Source organism: Actinia tenebrosa, unplaced genomic scaffold, assembly GCF_029948245.1.
Source record: "Actinia tenebrosa isolate PJP-AT-01 unplaced genomic scaffold, QUT_ActTen_1.0 PGA_scaffold8__29_contigs__length_14323225, whole genome shotgun sequence".
Taxonomy (NCBI): domain Eukaryota; kingdom Metazoa; phylum Cnidaria; class Anthozoa; order Actiniaria; family Actiniidae; genus Actinia; species Actinia tenebrosa.
In genome coordinates, this window is record NW_028292585.1 from 385,246 (window position 1) to 409,553 (window position 24,308).

General features: G+C 42.3%; 1 protein-coding gene across 1 annotated transcript; it reads right to left on the bottom strand.

Moving 5' to 3' along the window:
- Window positions 1-3,270: 3,270 nt before the first annotated feature.
- Window positions 3,271-24,293, bottom strand: LOC116291102 (serine/threonine-protein kinase Nek9). Its single transcript, XM_089040701.1, has 31 exons — window positions 23,864-24,293; window positions 22,417-22,594; window positions 22,001-22,053; window positions 21,700-21,770; window positions 21,115-21,217; window positions 20,741-20,790; window positions 20,352-20,433; window positions 19,987-20,091; window positions 19,625-19,689; window positions 19,310-19,360; window positions 19,053-19,107; window positions 18,902-18,976; window positions 18,740-18,802; window positions 14,295-14,439; window positions 13,827-13,988; window positions 13,334-13,372; window positions 13,109-13,155; window positions 12,709-12,867; window positions 12,201-12,256; window positions 11,821-11,873; window positions 10,438-10,599; window positions 10,132-10,308; window positions 9,604-9,666; window positions 8,784-8,986; window positions 8,234-8,347; window positions 7,814-7,866; window positions 6,824-6,939; window positions 6,161-6,219; window positions 5,389-5,442; window positions 4,951-5,115; window positions 3,271-4,452 (listed from the first exon to the last, which is right to left on the bottom strand). Exons 1-31 carry the CDS (start codon window positions 23,969-23,971, stop codon window positions 4,366-4,368), a joined length of 2,973 nt encoding a protein of 990 aa, XP_088896827.1. The 5' UTR covers window positions 23,972-24,293; the 3' UTR covers window positions 3,271-4,365.
- Between the last annotated feature and the right edge of the window lie 15 nt (window positions 24,294-24,308).

Below are 24,308 nucleotides of genomic sequence, written 5' to 3' on the forward strand. Positions count from 1 at the left end.
GAACCCAGCGGGGGTTTGAATGAAACAGTAAAATTACACACTTTAAAACCACTAGAATATAAAGCTTCGGACTAATTAAACCACCTCTTTTTCATTTGCGGAATACACGAAATAAATACAGTTTTGTAGTGTTGGACATGTATTGGGACTTTTATTGAATAGAAATGTTCGGAGCTTGCCAATAGTGTAGACATGACCTAAGGCCGTCAAAACCAATTTAATGAATGAAATTGAATATATCAAAAAGTAAGTCAATCTTAAATACTAAGTCAGAAGAAATGATCTCATTTATCCATATATTTATGACGCTTTTGAAGAAGATTTCCGAACCGGAATAGGATAGGAATCGGCGAGAATATGAAGGTTTGAAAATAAAGTTTTTTTGGCTGACAAAATAAAACCGTTACGCGAAGGGGTGTGTCGAAAACACTTAGAAACGCATGGAAATGATTAAGTTTGACGTCTAAATTCATCTATAAAAAAATAAATAAATAAAAAATAAAAATAAAAAAAACGAGCCTGCTTCGTAAATCTTGAAGTATTTGACTTTATACACTACAGCCGATGAATGAGGATTTCGTAAAAGAAAGTTGCTATGGAACAATTGAGGTAAATTGTCTTTCATATTGAAGACCTTAACTCAAACCACACTTTATCACATCGTGGTTCCCAAAACACACCTTTGTTTTCATAGTGTACAAATCATTCGATATCTTTATGAAATGATTTAGAATTCATTTACAATCAAAAAATAAATTGGATCGTAAATTGAAATTAACCGTTGAAGATTTTTTAATTTTTAGATATCGGTTCGGGCGGAGGCGCCTCTTATCTGATGACCGAAACGAAAGGTAAATAGCCGTGCTATATAGACAAGCGTCAGGAAGATTGTTATTATTACTTTAAAATTTTTTCTTTCATTTTATGATAAGGAATACAAAAAACAATGTCGTATCTTATCATACAAGACGACATTTCCATGTCTGTGTTGATGAAAACTTAAAAGCTATTTCCTAGGGCATAAAAAAAGCGAACTTCTAAAACTGTACAACTTCCAGGTACACATCACTTAACATTTGGATGGCACAAACGTGCGGTACCCTGGCTCTTAAATGGCTTTCAAATCTGAGCAATGTGATTGGATGGTTTGGGTTTTGGCGTTCTCTGATTGGCTCAGAGGAGGTAGCCGTTTGAGAGCCAAAGCATGTGTGTGTGGTTCCCGCACATCTATATGATATCTCTCGAAAACACAACTTACCAACTCTTGATGCAAATTATGGCACTTGAACTTAAATTACAGCAAAAGGAAAAAAGAATATATAGGTTGAATATTTAGAATATATATATATAAGACAGTGGTAAAGAAATAAAGATTAATATTCTACAATATTCAATATATAAAAAGCATCACTTATTCAAGAGCCGAAATCTAACTAAATAAGGGTTATATGACGAATACAAATAATACTTGGTAGTTATAAAGAAAAAAATATACATATATATACATATATATAAATTAACAAAAACAATTGAACATTCTTCGGTTTTCTACAGAATTCATAGGAAATTAACTGATCTCGGTCGCTGCGGCTTCGCCTTTTATCCTATCTAAAACGAGGTTTGGTTGAAACATCATGTAGTGAAGAGTTGTTGATTGATTGATGACGGGCAAGATAAAATACGACAGTCGTGAAATCAGAAAAGTATACGGTAGTATAGTGAAGTTGCTGTTCTCTCAAAACATACAATGAAAACGGGTTTTTTTGGTCAAGATACTTTCGCTATAAGTCAGTATTTTTGCTGTTTTGAATTGAATTTGAAAATTTGAGTAAAGTGAAACATACTGTTACTGCCTCATGAGTGTCATGTGTTGTTTAGGAACTCGTGGATTATTATCAAAAAACAAAGCCTAGTTGCTATTTTTTCCTCTATAAAGATTGATTAGGTCTTTTGTACGCTTTTAGACATATTACAGATTGAATTTGAGCCAAAATAATCGAACGGCCTCTCGTTTTTAAGATATCCAATCAATCACTGAAATAGTTACCGGATACATTCACTCGACGAAATCATTTCCAAAAAGATGAATTTTTCATGTCATTTCCGAAAACAAAGCTACACGAAAAAAGTAAAAAATTCATATCCTCGTGAAAGCCGATATGCAAAAAAGAAAAAGCAAAATAACATAGCGCTGTTTTTTAACTCTTTTTTCAAATGAGTTCATGATAGTTATCATCATAACTAGATTCATATACATAAAACTGACAAAGGTTAGAACTTGATGCCACCGCTATTAGTATATTGCCCTGAAGCTACGATAAATCTACCGTTACGAATGATCTCCAAATCCAGGGGAAAAACAGTTTCTAGCCAAAACATTGAAACCTAGAAAATTAAAAATTCACGCCAAAAAATTCGACGATTTAAGCTATAAACAAACGAAGGGCGTTATACTCATATTAAAAAGGGCAATTCTTCATCTTTCATAGGAGTCCATCAATTTTTTTTCTTAAGAAGTTAATTGATCTTTTTACGATATGAGTTTATATTTTTTGTACTCGGTAAAAAGGAGCTTTAGGTAGTTCTCTCATTGAAAATTATAATTTGTTTCATAAATTTAGAAGGATCAAGGATAAATTCAGGAAGAGTAAGAAAGTCTGGGTGTTCGATAACGTTAAATAAGGAGATCTGTAAAGAGGATTTGAAAAATCTTTTGGAATAATGAGGAAAAGACGAAAACAATTCGCGGAGAGTTTTATGATCAATGTCTTTATCCTATAATCCTTCTACCGGATGAAATATTATCTATTTTAAAGAAATGCCGAAAAAGTTAGACAAAAACTACATTTCAGTGGTTTTGTAATAAATACAATACAAAAGTACAAATAAAGGATAAATCTTTCAATAAAGTCTTCATTGATAAGTATCAGCAAAATGTTGTTTCTTTTGATGGACATTATAAGCGAAATGAAAAGTTATTGACTGACTTCAGCCACCGCTTTCAAGAAAACACAGCGAATGTATACGATAATGTTCGTTATCTATACACATGCAAAGATCATATTATTTGATACCTCGAAACCATCGGAAACTCGAAGGCTTTAAAAATTTACCTAGAAGATTCATTCGCAGATTTTCCGATAAAAATGAGTCGTTTCCAACATCAAATTGTATGTAATATTCTAGATACGATCTCAATTAACAATCGCCTAAAAACTAGATGCAGATTAAAATGTCTTTTATGTATACATATATAAGACTGCGCCATAGTCTCTGTTCAATAGTACTTTTATTAGTTTTATGTGTATCTTGATTCTATAGTCTGTCAACATATCATTAAACTAGACCATCTAAAAACGTAGCAACGAGGATAGGAGGGATATTACCCCAGACAGAACCGACGAAGGCTGCGGGTGGAGCGTTCCGTGATTCTGCTCTGAACCATAAATAACACCGAGGGTTTGTTCATTATTGTTAAACTGAATTCTAGTTATATTAATAAATAAGGTGATTGTGCCAGATTGGGAAGAAATTCACAATTCCTCTGACATTCTGAGTGACCTGGCTTCGTTCTGGGACTAGCTCTGGAGCCGTAAAATTGATAAAAGCGAACCGTATTTTTATGTATTGGTTACGCGTACCTTGCAGATAAAATAAAATAGAATAAAATATCCATGGAAATAATTTTCCGCCGTTATCAACAGGATGGTAGAAGCATTTAAAAATTAGCGCAATATTAACATGGCTACAATATGTTGCCTGAAAATGATCACGTGACCAAGAGTAGTCTGAAAAGACACATAGCATTTGTTCAAAACCGGCTAACTTTGATATTTGTCTCTTTGACATCGACAAAAAGCAATTAAGTATTTATTTTGGGATCTCATTGTTAACTAGTAAACATTTGAATTTCTGGGTTTCTTGAATGAAAAAATTGGTCAAATCCGGGAAACATTTACTTTCAAATGTTTGCTAGTAGATTTTTTTCGACTAGCAACTAAGTCAAGAAAAGCACTCGCACTTTACTAGGTGATAGTGCTTATTTCGAGCCCTGCTGACCAGATTACAGATTAATGAAGCATCTCCATTTTGTCTCGTCGCGCGTGGCAGCGTAGCTTTTGCGTCCTTTCAGGACGATTATCGTCGCTTTATTAGTAAAATAAATATCTATGGTTTCGCCTTTACTGTTTCTAAGGTAAAAACAAACAAACGCGGTTTTTTTAATAAGTTAAAACCAAAGCTACCCCACCAAGTCACTCAGATGATCATTATAATAATTAATCCTGATATACATATATATTTATAATCCCTAATTAATAGTATACTATCTATCTATTTATTCTTGCCTTCTACATCCACGTGACGTCACACTGCCCATGAATCATTTCGGCTTCCACTCACGTGACCAGGCGAATTTCTTCCTTTTAGATTAGGGTCCGAACCCGTTCGATCCTGGCGAGGAATGGTCAGATACGTGACGTCATTAATAACATTAAGATGGCTTCTTAGTTTGGCATCCAATCAATAGCCAGATTCACATACCTTACGCAAAACCTAACAAACTAACTTCCAGTTCAGTGTGTGAGTTAACCCTGGCCTAACTTTCATCAGCCTATAGAGGTTGTTTCAGGGTTTGATCTGTAAGTTAGACATTCCATGACTTAGATCAGCCCAGAGGTTGTTTCATGTTTTGATCTCTGAGTTAGCCATGCCCTGACCTAGATCAGCCCAGAGGTTGTTTCAGGGTTTGATCTGTGAGTTAGCCGTGCCCTGACTTAGATCAGCTCAGAGGTTGTTTCAGGGTTTCATCTGTGAGTTAGCCATGCCCTGACTTAGATCAGCCCCAGAGGTTGTTTCAGGGTTCGATCTGTGAGTTAGCCGTGCCCTGACTTAGATCAGCCCAGGTTGTTTCTGAGTAACGATAAAATTTATGTTTTCCCATAAACTTACTTTTATTGCGCCATTTGGTTCTGGTGTGGTTGGTGTAGCAGGCATTCTGCGAGCAGACTGACGAGGGCTTGATGGCTTTGAAGGTAGCGAGGCTGATTGACAATCTTTATGCCACGCGTCGATCAACTCCCAGAGCTTGTTTTGTTTCTCCGTTAACATGTGATTCTGAATTTGAACAAAAAAACTTAGTAAAGGATTGAAAAAAATGAGATAAAATTATGAGAAAGAAAAGCATGCAACGATGGAAAGAAAGATAGAATGAACAAACGTACGTGAAGGAAGGAAGGAAGGAAGGAAGGAAAGGAGAAAGCAACAAATAGAGAAGTGTGAATGCTTAAAGGAATGAATAACAACCCACGCGTTTGCAGTCAACCCAAGGACAAACGAACAAACTTGCGAGCAAGCGAGCGAACGAAATATATATTCAAAACATCTTACTTCATGTTGGACCGACTTGATTTGCACAACTTGTTGTTGTATCGTAGTGCGCAACTGAAACGAGAACAATCCTTCAACATTACGATCAAGTGACACAATAATTAACACAATCATTAGCTGACAAGCCAAAAATAACATGACAACAAAAACAAGGACTGCTATGCAGCCTAAAATATGAAGAAGACATATTTGACATTTAGTAAACGAGTAAACACCATTATTGGTGGGGGAAGGGGGGGGGGGGGTGGGGGGGTGGGGGGTGGGGTCTGGAGCTTCCGAGGGGAGGGTCATCAGTAAAAGTTTGAACTTTTGTGGAGTGTCAAACCTTTCTATTTTGACGAAAACTTTTCCTCGTTGACTTACAGAATTTAGGTTCATAAATTTCTTGCCAAGTGAAAGGAGGAGGGCTACAACCGTTTATAGAAAATTTACAGCTTTTCTACTTCTAAGTGCACTCTCTTCATTGATATGACCACGATTTACATGAACGGGTTTACCAATAGTTCCCTTCACAGTTCCCTGCGCCATCTTGAAAGGTAGCTGTGCCTTTGCATCGAAGCGAGATAAACGGTGAGCTTGCAATTATAGAGACATGTAAAAAATTGTTCAAGGTGTTAAAAAAGGTCTCTATCATTGCAAGCTTCGATGCAAAGGCACGGCTACCTTTCAAGATGGCGCAAGGAACTGTGAAGGGGACTACTGAAGATAGTCTATTGGGGATTATCATCATCATCATCATTATCATTATTATTGTTATTGTGAAGTAACGCACCTGCTTGTTTTCTGCTTCCAACTGTAGAATTCTTTGTAGCAAACCGCTGTGCGTTCCAGCTTTTGAGAAAAGAAGAACAGTACTTTTGAATTGATATCAGCATCAAACATAACCGCAGCATTTAGGTAGACAGGAATCGGTTACACTATGGTGAGCAAAGGCGACAAAGTTCTCTATCTTTCCAAATATTTTCAAACAGAAAAAAAGGAAAAAGAATAGAAAGCTTCAGTAGGTATAAGTTTCAAGTCTCACATCCAGGTACTAACCTCGCTCAACCGAGCTTGACCCCAGTATCTTACCAATAAAATAGCCGCGAAAAAAAATCCCCAGATACTCGCCCTCATGGCCTATGAGTCAATAGCCAATTCCGCCTTCGGCCTCATGGGCTATTAGCGACCTTAATCTTTTCAAAATCTACGACGGCGACGTCAACCGGAAGTGTAAATAATTTCTCTTTGGGGTTCTGTTCATTGGATATTTCATTTCAAACATTGTCAGTAAAGTCAACTCATCCACAGGGAAGACAGACTTTGAAGACGCCCAGTCCCTAAAGTGAAGTTATTTACACTTCCGGTTGACGTCGCCTTCGTAGATTTTTAAAAGCCCAAGGTCGCTATCAGTTCATAGACTATTGGCGCTCGAGACTAATTGCTAAATACATACATAAATCTTGACTGGAGTCATTCACATTTGGAATTTCAGTCTTAGCTTCAATACGACACTGGACGCCAACTGACGACATCTTGGGGTTTTCGCTTGTGTTGGAAGACGAAGAAGTCCTGCAATGATTAGAAAACAAAATGAGGTAAACAACTGGAGTCGTAAAAATTATCAATGCCCTATCTATCTGGTGCACCTTTTGAGTAAGAAATTTCTTTGTTGGACCAAATCCACTTGGTTGTAATTTTTTTCCCATAACAGCAACTTAGCCGTTAAACAAAGAAATGATAGTCTTGAGAATGACACGTGCAATGATATAGCAAAACATAACTGCCAAGTGAATTTGGTCCATTAGTTTGAGTTGGATGTCCGTTAAACAAAGAAATGATAGTCTTGAGAATGACACGTGGAATGATATAGCAAAACATAACTGCCAAGTGAATATGGTCCATTAGTTTGAGTTGGATGTCCGTTAAACAAAGAAATGATAGTCTTGAGAATGACACGTGGAATGATATAGCAAAACATAACTGCCAAGTGAATATGGTCCATTAGTTTGAGTTGGATGTCCGTTAAACAAAGAAATGATAGTCTTGAGAATGACACGTGGAATGATATAGCAAAACATAACAGCCAAGTGAATATGGTCCATTAGTTTGACTTGGATCTCCGGCGCAAGTTGGTGAGGGCGGGGTACCAAGGGCAAAGGAAAGGGTAAGGGAGTTTATTGGGACCTTTAGCTGATCGTAAAAAATCAGGAATTTATCGACATGCAAAATGTTTTTCGCAGAATGAGACGAATTGAAAAGGAGTTTCGATTTAAATAGGGTCTTTTTGGGGGGTTAGGTGCACTTTAAGCTTTTATTTCTCTTTTCCCTCCTCTTCGAAACACTTTGCCTCGCTCTTTCCTACCCTCCCCCTGCTACGAAATCTACGATATCTAGAATTATTATGTGCTCTAAGAAATTAAATCGTTTCTAAGACTTTTCTTACCTCTTTCCCTTTGAATCCCCTTCCATGGGAATGTATTCTGCTTCTTGGAGTTCCTAAAAAGGATAAAAGGTCAGTCTTTCCAACCTCACCAACCAAGTCTCTCTGGATTCTAGACTCCCTTGGAATTGGGAATCTGTAGAATGCAGGATTTGGGGGGAGGGGGATGGGGGCCAAAACCCATTTTTATAACATTGGTAAGCCGAACTTAAGACATGACTACTTACATGTTTAGGATTCTACAGTGTGAGGATGGGGGATGGGGGGAGGCCCCCTTGGCCCCTTGGCTACGCCCCTAGAATGTGCCCTTACTCTTGTTTGAGTTCTAGTAAATTAACCTATTGTTCGAAAACACAGTGAGACATTAAAAAGAACGCAGGATAAGCCAGAGATATCAACCATGTTCATGGTTATCGTTCTTACTTTCTTTAACCATGAGGGAAGTGAGCTGTCGTTTGTTGAGGTCGATGACCGAGGTGATCGGCTGGATTCTGTTGATTTGGTGTCTATTGAAATGTAGTCTGCCTGGTCGAGCTCCTGTGCAAAAAAGAGCGAAAATTATGTTAATGCACCACCACCACAATAATACCAACGACCTCCAAAACCACCACAACAACGTTACAACAACAAAGACAACAAAATAATGACATCAACTACCGCCACAACAGCAACAACAAAGACCACAAACTAATGACATCAACTACCGCCACAACAGGAACAACAATGACCACAAACAACTTTAAACAACAACGAAACCACACAAAATCATTTGAAAACAAATCAAATAATATTTGGGCAATTTGCAAAATGCTTTAGTTTACTACGACTACCAGAATGCTTCACGTTTATGTTCATCCCTCTTAAGATTTATATCACTCATGAAACAAGTGAGACAATCGTTGATAATAAAATGAGAAAAAACGCGCAATGGATTCTTGTAGTAGTAGTAGTAACTATCTATATAAGGACATACATCCTGTAGCCAAGGCGGAGGGAGACTGGTATCTCCGAGGGTCCTGAATTTGGGTGACCGCGGTGATGGCCCTACTCCTGAGTCAGCGGTATCCATCATGGGGTTGTGCGGACGATGGTCGTTATGAATGCCGCCATCATCATCAGCACCAATGCTATCGACCTCGATGCGTAAACGATCCGAAAATACAGAATCGTCACCAGCTGTTAGAGAAAGAATAGTATAATTAGTATAATTTAGTATAATTTTAGACTTGAATACAGAGTTTCTCGAGCTGTGATTGGTCGAGCGACCGATAATTCTGAGACGATAATCACCGCTGGAGCAGTGATTATGAGGTTTATCAAAATTTTTCTAGATCTAAAGTAATAATAAAACGTTTCTTATCCTGAATTTCGACTTTTCTCTGTTATTCAAGTCTAAAATTATATTAAAACAATTATTCCCTTCAGGCTCAGTGATTATGTGAGGATTACAGAACATTACACCGATAATCACTTCGCCTCCGGAGAATAATTGTTAAATATTGAAGATTTTTCATCACTTGTCACCACTCATCATTTATCATCTTCATCCTCATCGTCTTTATCCTTATGACTCATCATCATCATTATCATCATCATCATCACTCATCATTATCATCATCATTATCATCATCAGTATGAACATCATCATCACCATTACTCATGTTAACAGAATTATTATTAATTCCATAGCCTTCTACGCAGATGTTCTTAAGGTCTGTCACGCGACGTTTTCCTCCCCACGAGGAAGCGTTGCGTGACAGACCCTAATAACGTCTGCGAAGGAGGCTACTTACATGACTGTGATTCAATAGATCGAGACGAAGAACTCCGTATTGTCCTGGATTTCAATACTTTCTCTGCGACACAAACAAAACAGAGGTCAAATATAGTTCGTGTAAATCATCATGGTAATTAGACCGATCCAAGGTTAATGGACGCCATCTTGGCCACTTATGGAACTGGTGTTCTTGGCCACTTATGGAACTTCAGGTCTTTAACATGCGATCTTACAGTCCAAAGATTGGGAAACCGCTTGTCATTATCACAATAACCAACGCAACAGCAAGCATGTTTTGGCATAATGATGCGTCCGCCATGCGTTGGCTGCGCGCTCGCCCCAATGCTTTTGCACACCCGGCAAGATGGCATCCATTAACCTTGGATCGGTCTTTTGGAGAACGAGGCCAATTGCTCCCATAATTCCTTGCAATACAGCTAAGAAAAATCAACGTTAATTTCGAATCGTAACAGAGTGCAAGGTACTGAACACTGGACAAGGGTACTGACGTCACAAGTTTGCTAGTGGCGTCACGAGTTCTTACCTGCTACTATGATGGAATTCCAATGTCTACAGTCGATACTCGTAACAGAGTGCAAGGTACCGAATACTGGACGAGGAATAGCGCTGCACGGGATACCGTTCTTCTTCTTGGTGAGGTTCTCTGGTGTTAGACCTAGACGACCGTTATCACCTCGACCCCATGCGTAAACCATGTTCTCTGAAGCACAAAGAGAAGAAATGAATAAAAGTAGCTGAAGGAAGGCCTTCTGCACCACCACGACATATTTCCAAATATTTTCAACTTATAATGTGAAAATCTGTAGCCAATCACAGAGGATGCTCTTACCTGCCGTAGCCACAACCGTGAATTCATCCCCACATGATGCTGCTATAACTTGTTTACTGATCAACTCGCCTTTCACTAAACAAGGACTAGGATGAACTTGGTAGTCAGTGACGCCAAGCTGGCCAAACTTGTTTGAACCTACGGTTACTAGGCGACCATAGACTATAGAGAAAAGTATAATATATAATAAATAAACACTAAACCATGATCCCAAAATTGATTGGAGTACTGTTTTAAAATAGATTAATTTATTTTATACTACAGGCACGTATTCCATGCCAAACCTATCATGAAATCACAAATAAATTGTAAGAATTTAGTCCAAATATAGCAATATTGCTTCTGTCTGGCCATCATATGCACCTTAGTATTTTTCACTGACTTTCATGTGTTACCAAGGTTCATTGAGTATTCTATTCGACTGATCAGAAGAGTATAACCAGAAGAGTATATTCAGGTTAAAAGATTCTAAATCTTTAATTTAAAACTTGATGTTTCCTTCTCTCTTCTGAATTTTTAAGAAATTTGCTATTCTGGGAAATCCGGAATCGCACTCAACTGGACGTCGGTTGAGTGGATCCTGGATTGTGAAAACGTTTTTTTTTTTAAATTTTGAACTTTTGAAAGGGTATGGATAATCCCAATGTATAGCAAAAACATACCCAAGCTATTAATTTTGATTTGCGCTTTTAAATTCTTAATTTCAAGGATTTTTGGATTTTTGGAAAATCCGGAACTGCGTATGGATGGACTGGACTGGACTTCAGTTAACTGGAACTTCGGATCGCAATACGGTTTTTACACCGAATTTGCAGCTTTTATCTTATGATTGTTGTTTTGATATCCATAGCTAGTAATGTCATGCTGAAATTGCGCAAAAAATCAAGATTTAAAATATTTTTTCATAATTGGGAAACATCGTATTCAATCTTGGATTGCAAACGTTTTTGCTTCTTGTTTTTGGCTATCCACCAATAGTCAAACACTTTAGTACTTTTGAGACTTTTATCAGTGTGTGTTTTTGTCACCTGGAAAGTTATTAAAGATGGGAATAGTCCCCTTCACAGTTCCCTGCGCCATCTTGAAAGGTAGCCATGCCTTTGCATCGAACCGAGACGAACAGTGAGCTTGTAATGATAGAGACCTTTCTTTAACACCTTGGACAATTATTTGCACATCTCTATCATTGCAAGCTCACCGTTTGTTTTGCTACGATGCAAAGGCACAGCTACCTTTCAAGATGGTGCTGGGAACTGTAAAGGGGACTTTTGTATTTAGTCATATATCTTTTTCACAGAAAAGAATTTTGAAACATTTGAACCCCGCCTCGAAATCAGCGAAATTTGCTTGACGAAAGCACAATGCAGATCTTTGATTACTTACTGTCTATTATAGCTGAATGAGTTTTCCCTGGAGCAATACTTGATACAGTGTACCTAGAGATACAAAACAAACTATTATAATCACCTGTTATCCAATTTAATACAGGTAAAGTTTTATTTTTATTTGACTCAGTGTAATCCTTATTCCGATTGAATTCTTTACAAACTAACAGTGTGTTTCTTGAGAAAGCTTCATCTCTTTCTCTGAAACTCAAGTGTCAAAATCTTGGACTCAGAGCCAAATTTTAGAAATTAGGATATATTTCTACCGTATCCCACCAGTCAAGTATTAGATGGCAAATCAATGTTGGATAGAAATATATCCAAATTTCTAGAATTTTGCTGTGAGTCCAAATTTTCACATTTTAAAAATTGTGTTACCTGCTCAGTGATTGGACAACAGTTGGGTTATTTGCATGAAACATGTGACCTTTTTCCTGCAGAAAGACATATTAGGAGTTTAGAATGGTTGAGACAATCTGTCTGATTTCTTGTATATTCCTATAATGTATGTACCTATCACTAGCTTATTTGTGGTATACCTACTTCCTTTAGTCTAACGACTTCTAGAGTTTGTTAATTGTAGGCCACCTTTGCTTACCTACAACAAACATTACTTTCAGTAACTAATCTTGGTCAACCTGTGGATCTGCAGATCACCTGTTGTCATCCTACCCTTTTCCATTAGTCTCCCTGTGGTATGATAACGACACATAACTATTGCTTCCTGTGGTATGATAGTGACACATAACTACTGGTCTCCCTGTGGTATGATGACACATAACTACTAGTCTCCCTGTGGTATGACCCCCTCGCATCCAGAATTTCCAATTTCCTTTGTAGGTGGGGTATGGATATTTACTGGAACTACTCATTGCTAAGGACCTACTTTAGTTGCTCTTTTCTTCAGGCTGTGTAAGGTATTCAGGGCTAGTTGGTTCTCATCATTGTTGCCGAATGCCAGCACCTTGCCATTAATAGTGAGCAGAAAGGTACCCTCTGGACCACAGTAAACACGCTTGACTTTACAGGATTTTGGAAGAGAAACCTATGGTATGGAAATATTCGAGTAAAAAAATGGTGCATAGCAACCCTGTGGCTAGCAAGACCTGGGAAGCATTTCATTATGCCATGCAAAGGCATTTTTGTTGAACAATACTCAACAAAACTATGCCAGCAATGATAGAGGTTCTCTGTAAAACTGGTGGGTTTCCTGTGCATTGCTTACTACAGGTAGCCCATCTAGCAAGGTAAAACCATAAGGCAATGTCATATTTGGGCAAGCTCACCTTCTGTGGTAATGCATGATCATCTTCAGAACCCAAACCAAGACGACCTGAAAATTAAAAAAGACATGGGACATTAAGGTACTGATTAGAATACCACTGAGCATCATCCTTCTCCTAACACTTCTCTCATGCTCTGGCAATCTCAGCAAGCTTTACAACTGCACACAGCATGTGTATTGTCTATTTCTTCAACAATACTTAAAGGTCATTGTAAATATAACATACCATGCTCGCCACAGCCCCAAGAGTACACTTCTTTATTGTCTGTTAAAATAAACATTTTCATAATCAAAATCTTGAGACCGATAAATTTATTCATTGCAATGATCGGATATTATTGTTCTTTGATTGATTAGCTGCTTGTAATTAAGGCTGTGCCATCTTTGACAGAACTGCCCCTGCAGCAAATGAAAAAGATTTAAGATCTTGAAGTGAAGCTAGGGTGGTTTCAATGCTAATGCACCCTCTCTCATCAATGCAACCCTGGTTCAATTGCAGGGCTTGGTGTGGTGTGTAAGTAGAGTTGTCTGTTGGTTCTCTTCTATCCTTGAAAGGTTTATTCTCTGTGCCCTTCAGTAAGTTTTTCTTCCCTCCTTAAAAATCAACTTCTCAATTCTAATTAGATTTATTGGCTGTCTTATCAAGTGGGTTGCAAAACCTGTTCGGCATTTCACCGTCCACCCAGGAGTGGTAAATCCCATTCTATTTCTTTTCTTACCAGTCAATGCCACCACGTGACAGTCCCCACATGAAACCTGTACAACCGGTTTATTAATGAAAAAAGGCACTTTCGATGGTAATAGAACCTCTTCTCCTTTTTCATTATTGCAGCCAATACAGCCATAGTAATCTGAACCAAACATATACATTTCGTTGCTTTCTGAAGAAAAAAAAAACGACAGATAATAAGGATCAGTTTTAACTTATAAAGTATTGCATATGCTTATAAGATTAATGGAAAATAGTGCACATCTTTTCTCTTACTAAGGGGAAAAGACTATTTTTCTTTTAATTCTCCCTACAGTTTTGCAGTCACATGTAGAATTATTAGAATCAAGATGGAGGGAGTGAACTGAGATTTTCACAGCATGCGTAGAATGCCCCATTGTTGGGGTGGAAATCAAGTGTCTGTTATTTTCTGTCATTTTTAAAAGCGAAAGAGAGGGCAAAATTCCCCTGGGCAAACCTGTTATACACGCAGTAAACTCATCGCCACAAGCCACTTGCTTTATGGGAATTCCATACAGCAGGTCGATTCTCTTGGGCATCCTGTAACATGCTACATCACCATGACCAAGCTGGCCTGACATTTCCTTCCCTCCATGGGCATTCTTAAAGAACAAAACAATCCACATCTTTGAGTATATTTGCTGTTTTGAGGAACTTAGTTATTATCTTGTCTGTGTTTTTGGACTTTATATGAACTTTTGAATTTAAGTATTTTTGTGATTTTTTTTGGAAAGAAATGTAAAACAAGGCTCACCAGATACATTTCTTATCCAACACACCTCAGCCCAACCCCCCCCAACCAACCACAAGTCGCCCCCCAAAAGGTAGACCAACACCCCATCCACACACCCGCGTCCCCCCCGAGACACCCAAACTGGGCCAGCCCCGCGCCCCTAGACTACCGTAACAGACAGGGGCCACCCACCCCTAGCCCAGCCCCTGCCCCACGCATAGCCGAACACGCACACCCGCCCCGCGAACTGCACACCCAGCCCCTGGCCCCGCCCCGCAGCCCCCGCGGACCCATCCACACAGACCCCCCCCACCGCCTCCCGGCCCCCGTCTTCCCCCTAGGGACACGACACAATCTCGGTCACACCCGCCGTGCCTCGCCCCCCTAGGCCAGGTGACGCCGATGAACCCCCGCCCTTCGCAGTTGCCCTGCTAACCCCGCCCGGGTCACTTCTGTATGAGTAGGCCAGCGGCCAATCCACCGCACCCAACACGACCCGGCCAAAGGCGATCCAGCGCCGCTGACGCGCTCACCGCTCGGGCTCGGGCCTCGGCATACGTCCTCCGCCGCGCGGCACCCCGCCGCCCGGTGGGGGAGCCCAACTCCGTCTACGCGCGCGGAGGGGAACCACCACCCGGGTACCTCTCCGTCCGGGGTATGACCCCGTCCGTCGTCTCCCACGGCGCACCTGCCCCCCGTAATACCGCCCCCATCTGTACCCTAACAGGGCCTGCACGGCCGTCGCTGCGGTGGTCTGTGCCCGGCACCCCGTGTGTGTGGACGTGTGCGCATTCCCACCTACGGCGCGCGGTGACGGCACCCGCAGTGTGCGCGGTCACGCGGAGACTGACAGGTCCCCGGCGGAACGCCGCGCCACCCTGTCCACCGGGGTGGGGTGTGGGTGCCGTCATCACGGCGGCCTGAGCACCCAAGGTCAGGTTACGACGCGGGGGCGGCAATGATCGGTAGGCCCCTTCGGCGGTCGACACGACCGCCACTTGCATCCAATCCCGGGGTCACTACGCACCGCCAACTTTCGGCTATCCCCACAGTGGCGGGGAGGTGCCGGCGTCCAGGGGCCTACGGCGCGCGGGATTCTACCAACAGTGAAAGCGCTCCGGGGCCCTGTGCGCACTAGCCCCGCGTTCCACGCCACACCTAACAATCAGCTGCACGGTGCCCTCCCCTGCGGGGGTGGTTTAGGAGACTACGACCCGGACTCGCGCGGTGTTCACGCCGGGCACCTTCCCCCTCGTTCCACGCCCCCCTCTGGCGCTCGTCGTCGACCCCCGCCCATGCCATCGCCACCCGCGACCGGGCGCGAAGTACGTTGGCGCGAAGCAGCCGGTTGCCCTTCATTGCTCGACTTCGCCAAACGCCCCCCGGGGGCCTGTCACAGTATTTATGCACTAGCGTCCGATCCGCAAAATTATGTTCCCCAACCTCCACCCCGCACACGCGGAGCACCCTTGTGGCTGGGTTGGCAGGCCTTTGCAACTCAGGCCCCCGGTGCCTTGAGGGTGGCCCCCGAGCGCGGATGTCGCGTGCGGCTCGGCCCCCGAGGAACGACCCACCGCAGACATCCGTGCCCCCGGGAGGCACGAGTGGAAACGAACGGACAGCTGACAGTGTTGCTTTCGGGAAGCCTCGTGACGTCAACGCGGAGTCCTGTCTTCTTTGGTCGCGCTTCGAAAAGACGTCATGCCATGTCCTGGAAAGCGTGAGTAATTTACGGGCACCCTTCGGGATACCGCCATTAGTCCTCCCTCGAAAAGCCTCTGGGCGATCCACGGTGCGAGGCGTAGCCCCATCCACCCCTCAGCCTCATTCGCCCACGGTGCTACCAACTCAGGTCGGGGACCCCCGCGCAATCCGCCCCCACCACCTTCACTCGTTCGCCCCCGGGGGCGCCTTCAGGTTAAGTCGATCACCGAAGCAGCGACGTGCCGTCTCGCCGTCGCTCATCGACCGCTCTCGTATACAGGCCGCTCGGAGGGTACGCCGTTACGGGCGCGGGCCTGCTCGTCACTCCCCAGCCTTCTGGCAGACCGGCCGGCTTGTGGGTGGTGTGGGGGGGGGGCACTCGACTGTTTCCGCATGTTCACGTAACTCCGGTTTGTGTGTCCCACTGCTGTCCCTGAACGACGCGGTACTCGATCATGTCGCGACGGCCTCAGAGCCATCAGCCTCTCGCTGGCGTACGGGCGCCCCATAGCCCGCCCGGCCGGAACGACCTCGCCTGCAGGGGGTTGTAGTGCACCCAAAAACGCCCTTACTTTCGGCTCCTATCGCGGGAGGGGGCACGAGGCGCCACCAGGCCCAGCAGCACCCTGACGCGCCTGGGACGTTCAGACCACATCTCCGGACCAACACACCCACCCGGGGTCAGCTGGTGGGCCCCCCCCCCCCGAGGTTCGGGTCGTCTTGTGAGCGTGGTACGGTGCGTTTGCCCCCCCCACCCCCCTCCCCCCCCCCCCCACCACACAACCCCCCACCCTCCCCCCGTCCCCTCGATCCCCTACCCACCCCCACCCCCAAGGCCCACTCCCCCCCACCGGACCCCCCACCCCCCCCCCCCTGCCCACGCCCACCCCCCCAAACCCACGACCCCCCCACCCCCCCACCCCCACCCAGCCCTCCCCTTCACCCCACCCCTCTCGCCCCGCCCCCCCCCCCCATCGACCCCCCCCCCCGCACGGACCCCCCCCAACCCAACTCCCACAAGCCCCCTCTCTCCATTCCGACGCCCCCCCACCGCCCCTCCCTCACCCCCCCCTTCCCGCAAGCCATCCCCCCGCCCACCCCCTGTGCCCTCACCGTCCTCCACCACGACCCCACCTCTACCCTGCACCCCCGCTTCACCCCCCCACACACCACACCCCCCTGCCCATTCCCGCCAGCCCTGCCCGCCCCCCCCCCCCCCCCTCCTCTCGCCTCACAACGGACGGCGCCGTCCGCACCTCAACCGTTTCTGTCCCGCCAGGCCAACAAGCGATCAACAGCCACTCGCCCCTTGCCCCCCCGCCACCAACCGCGTCAGCCAGGTACGGCCCTTGCACCACGTTTCCCCTCCGCCGGTGGCTATGGGCCGCCACACCCCGCGGCGCGCGGGGGGCCCTGCCCCATACCTGCCCACCCCGACCGGTCCACCCCTCCCAGCCGCCCCGCCTCGTCGCCCGCCTCCTCTGTTCCCTTGTGCTTCACTACAGCACTAACACCACTCCGGATCCCGAGCTGCCCAGTCTCGCATCTTTGGAACGCTCTCCCTAAAGAACAGGCCCCCCCATCCTCCTTCTCCCAATGAAGAGCTACTTCTCGGAGCACACAACTGAAGGGACCCACACGCCCATTAGTCTGCTAATCTTCCGCGAATCCTATCCCGCCCTAGGGACCGGCCGTCACTCAGCGCCACATCCCACACACGCCGCGCCCTACCGACCAAGGCCTCCCTCTTGACTAAACGAGCCGGTTCCCCATCTCGCGCACCACGGGTGTGGACGGCTGCGCAACCCCAAAGACAAATCGTACCGTCCTCCTCCTCCCAACCCTATCCCAATCACAAATCGAGACCAGGCCCGCTCCGTCCCCCTCTTTCTACCACACACAACGAACCACTTCCCGGGCTTCGGAGAGCCATGAGACGACGTTAGCAAAGCTACCCGCCGGGTCGGCCCTAGAGCACCGCGTCCGAATCGTGCGTAATCCTCCCGCGTCCCCCGCTAACAACCCCTTTAGATCTCGTCCCGCCCATTCGCTCCGACACCCTGTGAGCGCCGGCCCGCTTCACTCTGGACAGGAGACACCACTCGCGGAAATAGGGACGCTTTCAGCGTCCGCGCAACATGCCGACGCAGCGACTCTTACCCGCGCCCGGAAGCTCAGCACACCCCCACAGCGCGAAGCTCCCTCTTTGCGCTACACCGGCCTGACCTCGCCTCGCACCGCGCAGATGCTCGCGTTGCTCACCCGTCCAGCGCCTTGGCCCCCGATTCTCGCGAGATCTGAAGCACTTTGCGCGCTAGGGCTCACCCCTGCCGATGGGCAATCTCTATGAAACTTTGAAGCTTTACTATTATCAATGTGAAAAAATTAATTGCAAACTTCATCTTACAATATGTCATGCTAGCGTCATATAGGTCTATACGGGTATGACCCTTCAGGATACTTACAGCCCAACTAAAGACTTCTTTCTCAACAGTCAAAACTGCAAAATGTGAATGTCCTGCAGAAACCTACAAAACAAAGCAATTTTAGGTGATTATCTGATATAAATGATCAAGGATGAAAGCAATTTCTTGCTCTTGCTAAAACAATGCATGGAAGAATTGTACCTGTAGTGCGCTGTTTCCATTAACAAATGTGTCAAGTTTCTGAGGAATTTGTTTCCCAGCACCCCAAAAGAACACCTACGACATAACAAACACTTTAGAAATTATATTTCTTTTGTGATCTTAACAGAAAATTTGCTCATTTTGGATATACTTCGCTTGTTTTGGAGGTGACGACAGGAACTGTTTCAGATGACGCTGTTGCAAGCCTGTTGAGGAAGAGAAATGAGAGAATGAATTTCAAGCATTCCACGTGTAAGTGGTCAAGATGGAGCCAAAATGAACCCATGGAATGTTTGAAATTTATTAATTAAAATGGGTGATGCAATCATACAAAAATGGGCATGGCTATCATAAGAAAACTCAGGACTATTCCACGATTCGATGATTATCATAGTAAAAAATTTTTACCTTGCTCTTCTTGTAGAAGCATTCAACTGCCAAACTTTATTATCCATTTCTCTGTATGATGAAAAAATAAATAAGAAAAAGAGAATGGGATGAGAAAACAAAGAAATAGGGAAACACCAGCAGGAAGGGGAAAACAAATGACAAAATGTAAGAAAGAGGGAATAAATAGCAAATAAAGAAAAATCTAAATAAAATGAAAAAAAGAAAGAAGAAAAAAAGGTAAAGAAAGAAACCAAGAAAACGTGAGAATGAATGAAAACAGAACCTGAAGAAATTTGCTATCAAAGGATTTTTCTAGATTCATTTTCTACATACTTTTTCAGGTTTGCTAGCATTGGTGTTTGTAACAACTCCTCAATTGTTGGTCGATCATCTGGATTCTATTAAGGGCAAATTAATATAATATTGGAACTAAATTCAAAAGTTTTCTGACTGAATTTCAAATAGTTATATGTGCTAATGTCCCAATCACAGTATCTCATATTCTAATACGTTTTTTGGAGCATATGACTTAATAATAAATAACAAAAATAGAACATTCTTATTATCTTGAATATTTCACCCACTTTATTTGGCCATCAACAACAGAGTACTTTGTAAAATTAGGTTTCTTGTCTGTTTTTTCAGTCAATTTGCCGTCCATATAAAGGGTTTCTATGGTATGGACGATGACTTACCAGGGCAAGCAGTTTGGTCACCATGTCATTCATATCTTCAGTGTAGCGTTCATCAATCTCTTCATATTTACCTTTGACTATCTCTGAAACCAGCCGAAGGGGATTCTAAAGAGTAAAACAAAAATTAAACTGATATGTTTAAGAAATATTTCCGAACAACTTGAACAATTCAAAACCTACAGGATCTATCCCTGTTTGCTTTAGTGAGAGTGTAGGGTTATCCCTGCTATACTACACAAATAAGATGGAAAATGTGATGCTGAGTCAAGGAATTGAACCCAAGACCCCAGAGGTGAGTGCACTACTACTATGACTATTCCACCCTTGCTTTCCTTGAAGAAGTAAATAAAAATGAAGTTACTTACCGTAGCATCAAACACTCGCTTGAGTGTTAATACTTCATATAAAACACACCCCAATGCCCACATATCACTCTTTTGGTTATACCTAAAACACAATTATTCTTGTATTATTATTGACAAGGGCAGCAAGAGCTAGGTATTTGTCTAAAAACATGATCGCGATGTTTTAAATTTTTGTGATATGTGATGTGGAAAAATGATTTTGCATAATTCATGATACTGGCATGTTCTAAAATGTATGAATTGTGATTTAAATGAACCGTTATAGTCCTTTTTTTATAATCTTGGTGAACTGTGCGGAGACCCCTAGCCTACTTGACACGCCTGCATTGACATCTCTACATTACGATAACAAATCTATTATTTTTATTCAGTACTTATAATAAACTCACTTTTTGCCTTGTACTATTTCTGGTGACATATAGTATGGAGTTCCTACTATCTAAAATAAAAAAGGCAATTTAATCTTCTGACAGGATCTGTTTAATGGAGGAAAGAGAACTGTACGACACAGAGAAAAACACTAGAATCAAGAGAATGACCTAACTCTGCTCAAATGTGTAGTAAGGCCAGGAATTGAACCTGAGACCCCTTTGATGAGACAAGTGAACTGCTACTACATGGTTCCCACTACACCAAACTTAATTCTCACGCAAAAGCACTACATTTCAATAATGCTCCATACATACAACTTTCAGCACACATACTCTTTTTAGTGAGGGTAGATCAACCCTTCAAACGCATCAAATCACAGTGTTTTACTTACAGAATCAGCCATGCCTTCTGAATCAAGTATTTTAGAGATACCAAAATCTCCTAGTTTCACCAGACCAGACTTTGTCATAAAGATGTTCATTGCTTTTATGTCTCTAAGAGAAAAAACTTCTGTAAGTGGAAGGATGGGTTGTAGAAATGGAGTGACAATAAGCAGTGTCAATATGTATCCAGAAAAGTGAGTTATAGGGGGTAGGGGTGTGGTTAGGCAGTAGACTACTTCCACAACATGGCAGCCATATTTGATTACAAGGCATTATGGGATGTCTGAGGGGCAAATATAGAGCTAATGTTAGGCTTGATGATATATTTTTCTTTGTATAGCCTTTCATTATTACAGCCAAAGTCTCTATATCATTCATTATCTTTGTTTCTCTTTGTCCACTGGTATGCCCATAATCCCTTTCAATCCAAGATGGCTGCTGGATTGCCAAAGTAGTTCATCGTATATGGGGTTGGTTAGAGTATGCTCGTAATTGATAAGGGGGAGTAATGTCAAAGTAGCTAGCTGATATAACGTTGTAGTGGGATTGTTCTCTCCACTTTTTATTCATGTATTCATTCATTTTTCTCTCACCTGTGAACAATGTCATTCTCATGGATATGTTGCAATGCAGTACAAATCTGGTAGAAGTACCATATTACAAGCTGTATATTACATGAAAATAAAACATTAATAGATCATTACACACACTAATATTTAATAATAATAATCTAATATTGTGCATTTTCCATAGGAAGATGCTCACATGTACACAGTTATACATAGTTCTTATTCTTGAATTTGTGGCAATCTTTTTGAAGGTTATATCGATTGACATAGACCAGCCAAAATTGGTTAATTTTATTTTTTTCAAGCAAGTTTATTTTGTTCATACCTCTTCCTTGAATAAGTCAGTTTGTTGGTTTATTTTGTCATGTAGTGTTCCTCCTGGAAAAAAAGAAGAAAAAAAATCAATGAAAATTTCAAACAAGATGCTTTTTATGTTCCTGACACAACTTTAACATGTCATGCCTTCAAACAAATATTTCTTTGCTATGGCCAGGAGCAGAACAAGACTTATCTAGAAGGGGTATGTTATTTATGAACACCGTAAGCCTTTCACAGACTCAAGTAACAATATTGCATTAGATATCAGCTCATCTAGTGGGAAGTGATTGTGCACTCCCTGCACTTCCTCTCCTAAATTCACCCCTGTTGCAACTGTAAGGTTAATCAAGGGATGTCTAACCAGTAAGGAGATAGCTATGTCTGGAGTTGCCTAGGTTACAGGAATTACAAAAAAAGGCTTACCATTACAATATTCCATTTCAATAAATAGTGAAGTCCCATCGATAAAGTGATTGAAGTATGACACTATGTTTGGGTGGTTTAATAATGACAAGATGTCAATTTCTTTAAGGGCGTCATCCCTTTCTTTATCACTTGCTCTACTCAAGTTAACCTCTTTCCAAACGACAAGCATGTTGTCCTAAATAATAAAGACATTAGTGATAATATAGTATAGCACATATGCAGAGTCGCCATTGAGGTTTTGCATGCCGGCAGCATTTCACTACTAGCAGCAATGTTAGATGGCAGAGTAATAGAATTTCATTCTTTCTCATGTTAAATGATTTTTCGTTTGTGTCATCCAACATGGCTGGCATATAATGTGATTATAAATGAAAAAACTCTTTTGGTACTGCATCTCATTTTCCCCTTCCCCTCCCCCGATCTCCCTCCCCCCCCCCCCCCCCCCCGGCAAATAATAGAGAAAAAGAGAAGCATTCACGAGGACTGAGGTCGGCAACCTGAGATGATTGCAAGAGCATGTTTTTAAAACAGTTGTTCATGTGCACTTGCATTGTCCATGGCATTGCTGTTCTCTCTAAGATATGAAAAAGCACAAACTATATTGCTCTAGCGAGGAAGACAACAACAAGCATAACATTGCTAGCATGAAAAACTGTTTTAATAAGCATGCTCATGTCGTCATTTTGTACCTTAAGGGCACAATTCAAGATCGCCTTTGAAAAGGCACTATAACGAAACCTGATGGCCATCAATCAAAATATTCCAATCATATCCAAAATGTGCATCAGACATAAATGCAAACAGAAATTTAACATCTGCTTTACTTGCACACAGAACCTTGTTGACAAATGCTAAGAATTTGGAGTTCTCAGGTAACAATGTCAACTACATGTTGAACCTTGTCTTACACCTTTCAACAGTACTGACTGATTCATGACAACTAGTTCCACTGCATAATAAATCTACAACAAGCACTCGATTCTGCATTATTTTTTTGTAAACACGCTAAGCGTCACAGCCTAGTGGATATGGTTCAGTAATTTCGAAGGAAAATGGTTTTGTCTGTCTTTAATCGAGCAAAAACGAGGCATTTTTTTTCGAAGAAATAAGACCGATAAATGAGTTTTTATACACAATTGAGTAAACGAATCAAGTTAAACCTGTATATCCCATTGCGGAAGTGGAACAAAGAGCCTTCAAAAGGGTAAAACCAATGTTTGTTTTTGTGTTTTGACTATTTTTCCACCTCAAAAAACACACGAAAATGAGCTAACTTTTTCCCCAACGAAGACTCAAAGCACAAAATATTATCAACTTCTCCAAATCAGCAACTTTCGTTTTGAAAGCAGAATTTTTTGTTTTCCATCGAAAAATATCTAGAATATAATTTCATGAGAACATGAAAAGCTGCTTAAGAAGAAGTACAAATCAAGTGTTTTGATACCTCGATTTTTCGATAAAGAACAGCTTCACCAAAAGCTCCTCTGCCCAAGGTTCGTACAGGGATGTACATCTCTTGTTGAATGCCTTCTGCAACTCCATCGTCCGCCATTTTGCAGCAGCTGTGAAAATACGAGTCGACTGTTGGACTTGAAGCAGATATTTATGAATGATGTAGTAGAAGGACCGTGTCGTTTTGGTTAAGGTTCACTTCGCATGGCGCCGTCGAGATGTTTCGCCGACCTGCAGAATAAGTCCTCGCAGCTTTGTTATCATAAGACCGAATAGAAAATGGCCTCCTAAAACATTCAATCATTCATCAGTTGAGCCAGGTACACCCTTGAATAAGGTTATAAATCTTTTAACTCATTTAGAATCCAATTTGTCTGATCAACTTGTCAAAATATGAATCTAATATTCGCGTGTTTTTTTCATAGGAATCGAGTCCG

Bases quoted from the DNA above. Each gene is read 5' to 3' on its own strand.
- LOC116291102 (XM_089040701.1), bottom strand. From the start codon at position 23,971: ATGGCGGACGATGGAGTTGCAGAAGGCATTCAACAAGAGATGTACATC. The intron at 6,940-7,813 runs GTAAGAAAAGTC...TAATCATTGCAG, and splicing joins GGGGATTCAAAGGGAAAGAG to GACTTCTTCGTCTTCCAACA. The intron at 5,443-6,160 runs GTGCGTTACTTC...TTCTCGTTTCAG, and splicing joins TGGAAGCAGAAAACAAGCAG to TTGCGCACTACGATACAACA.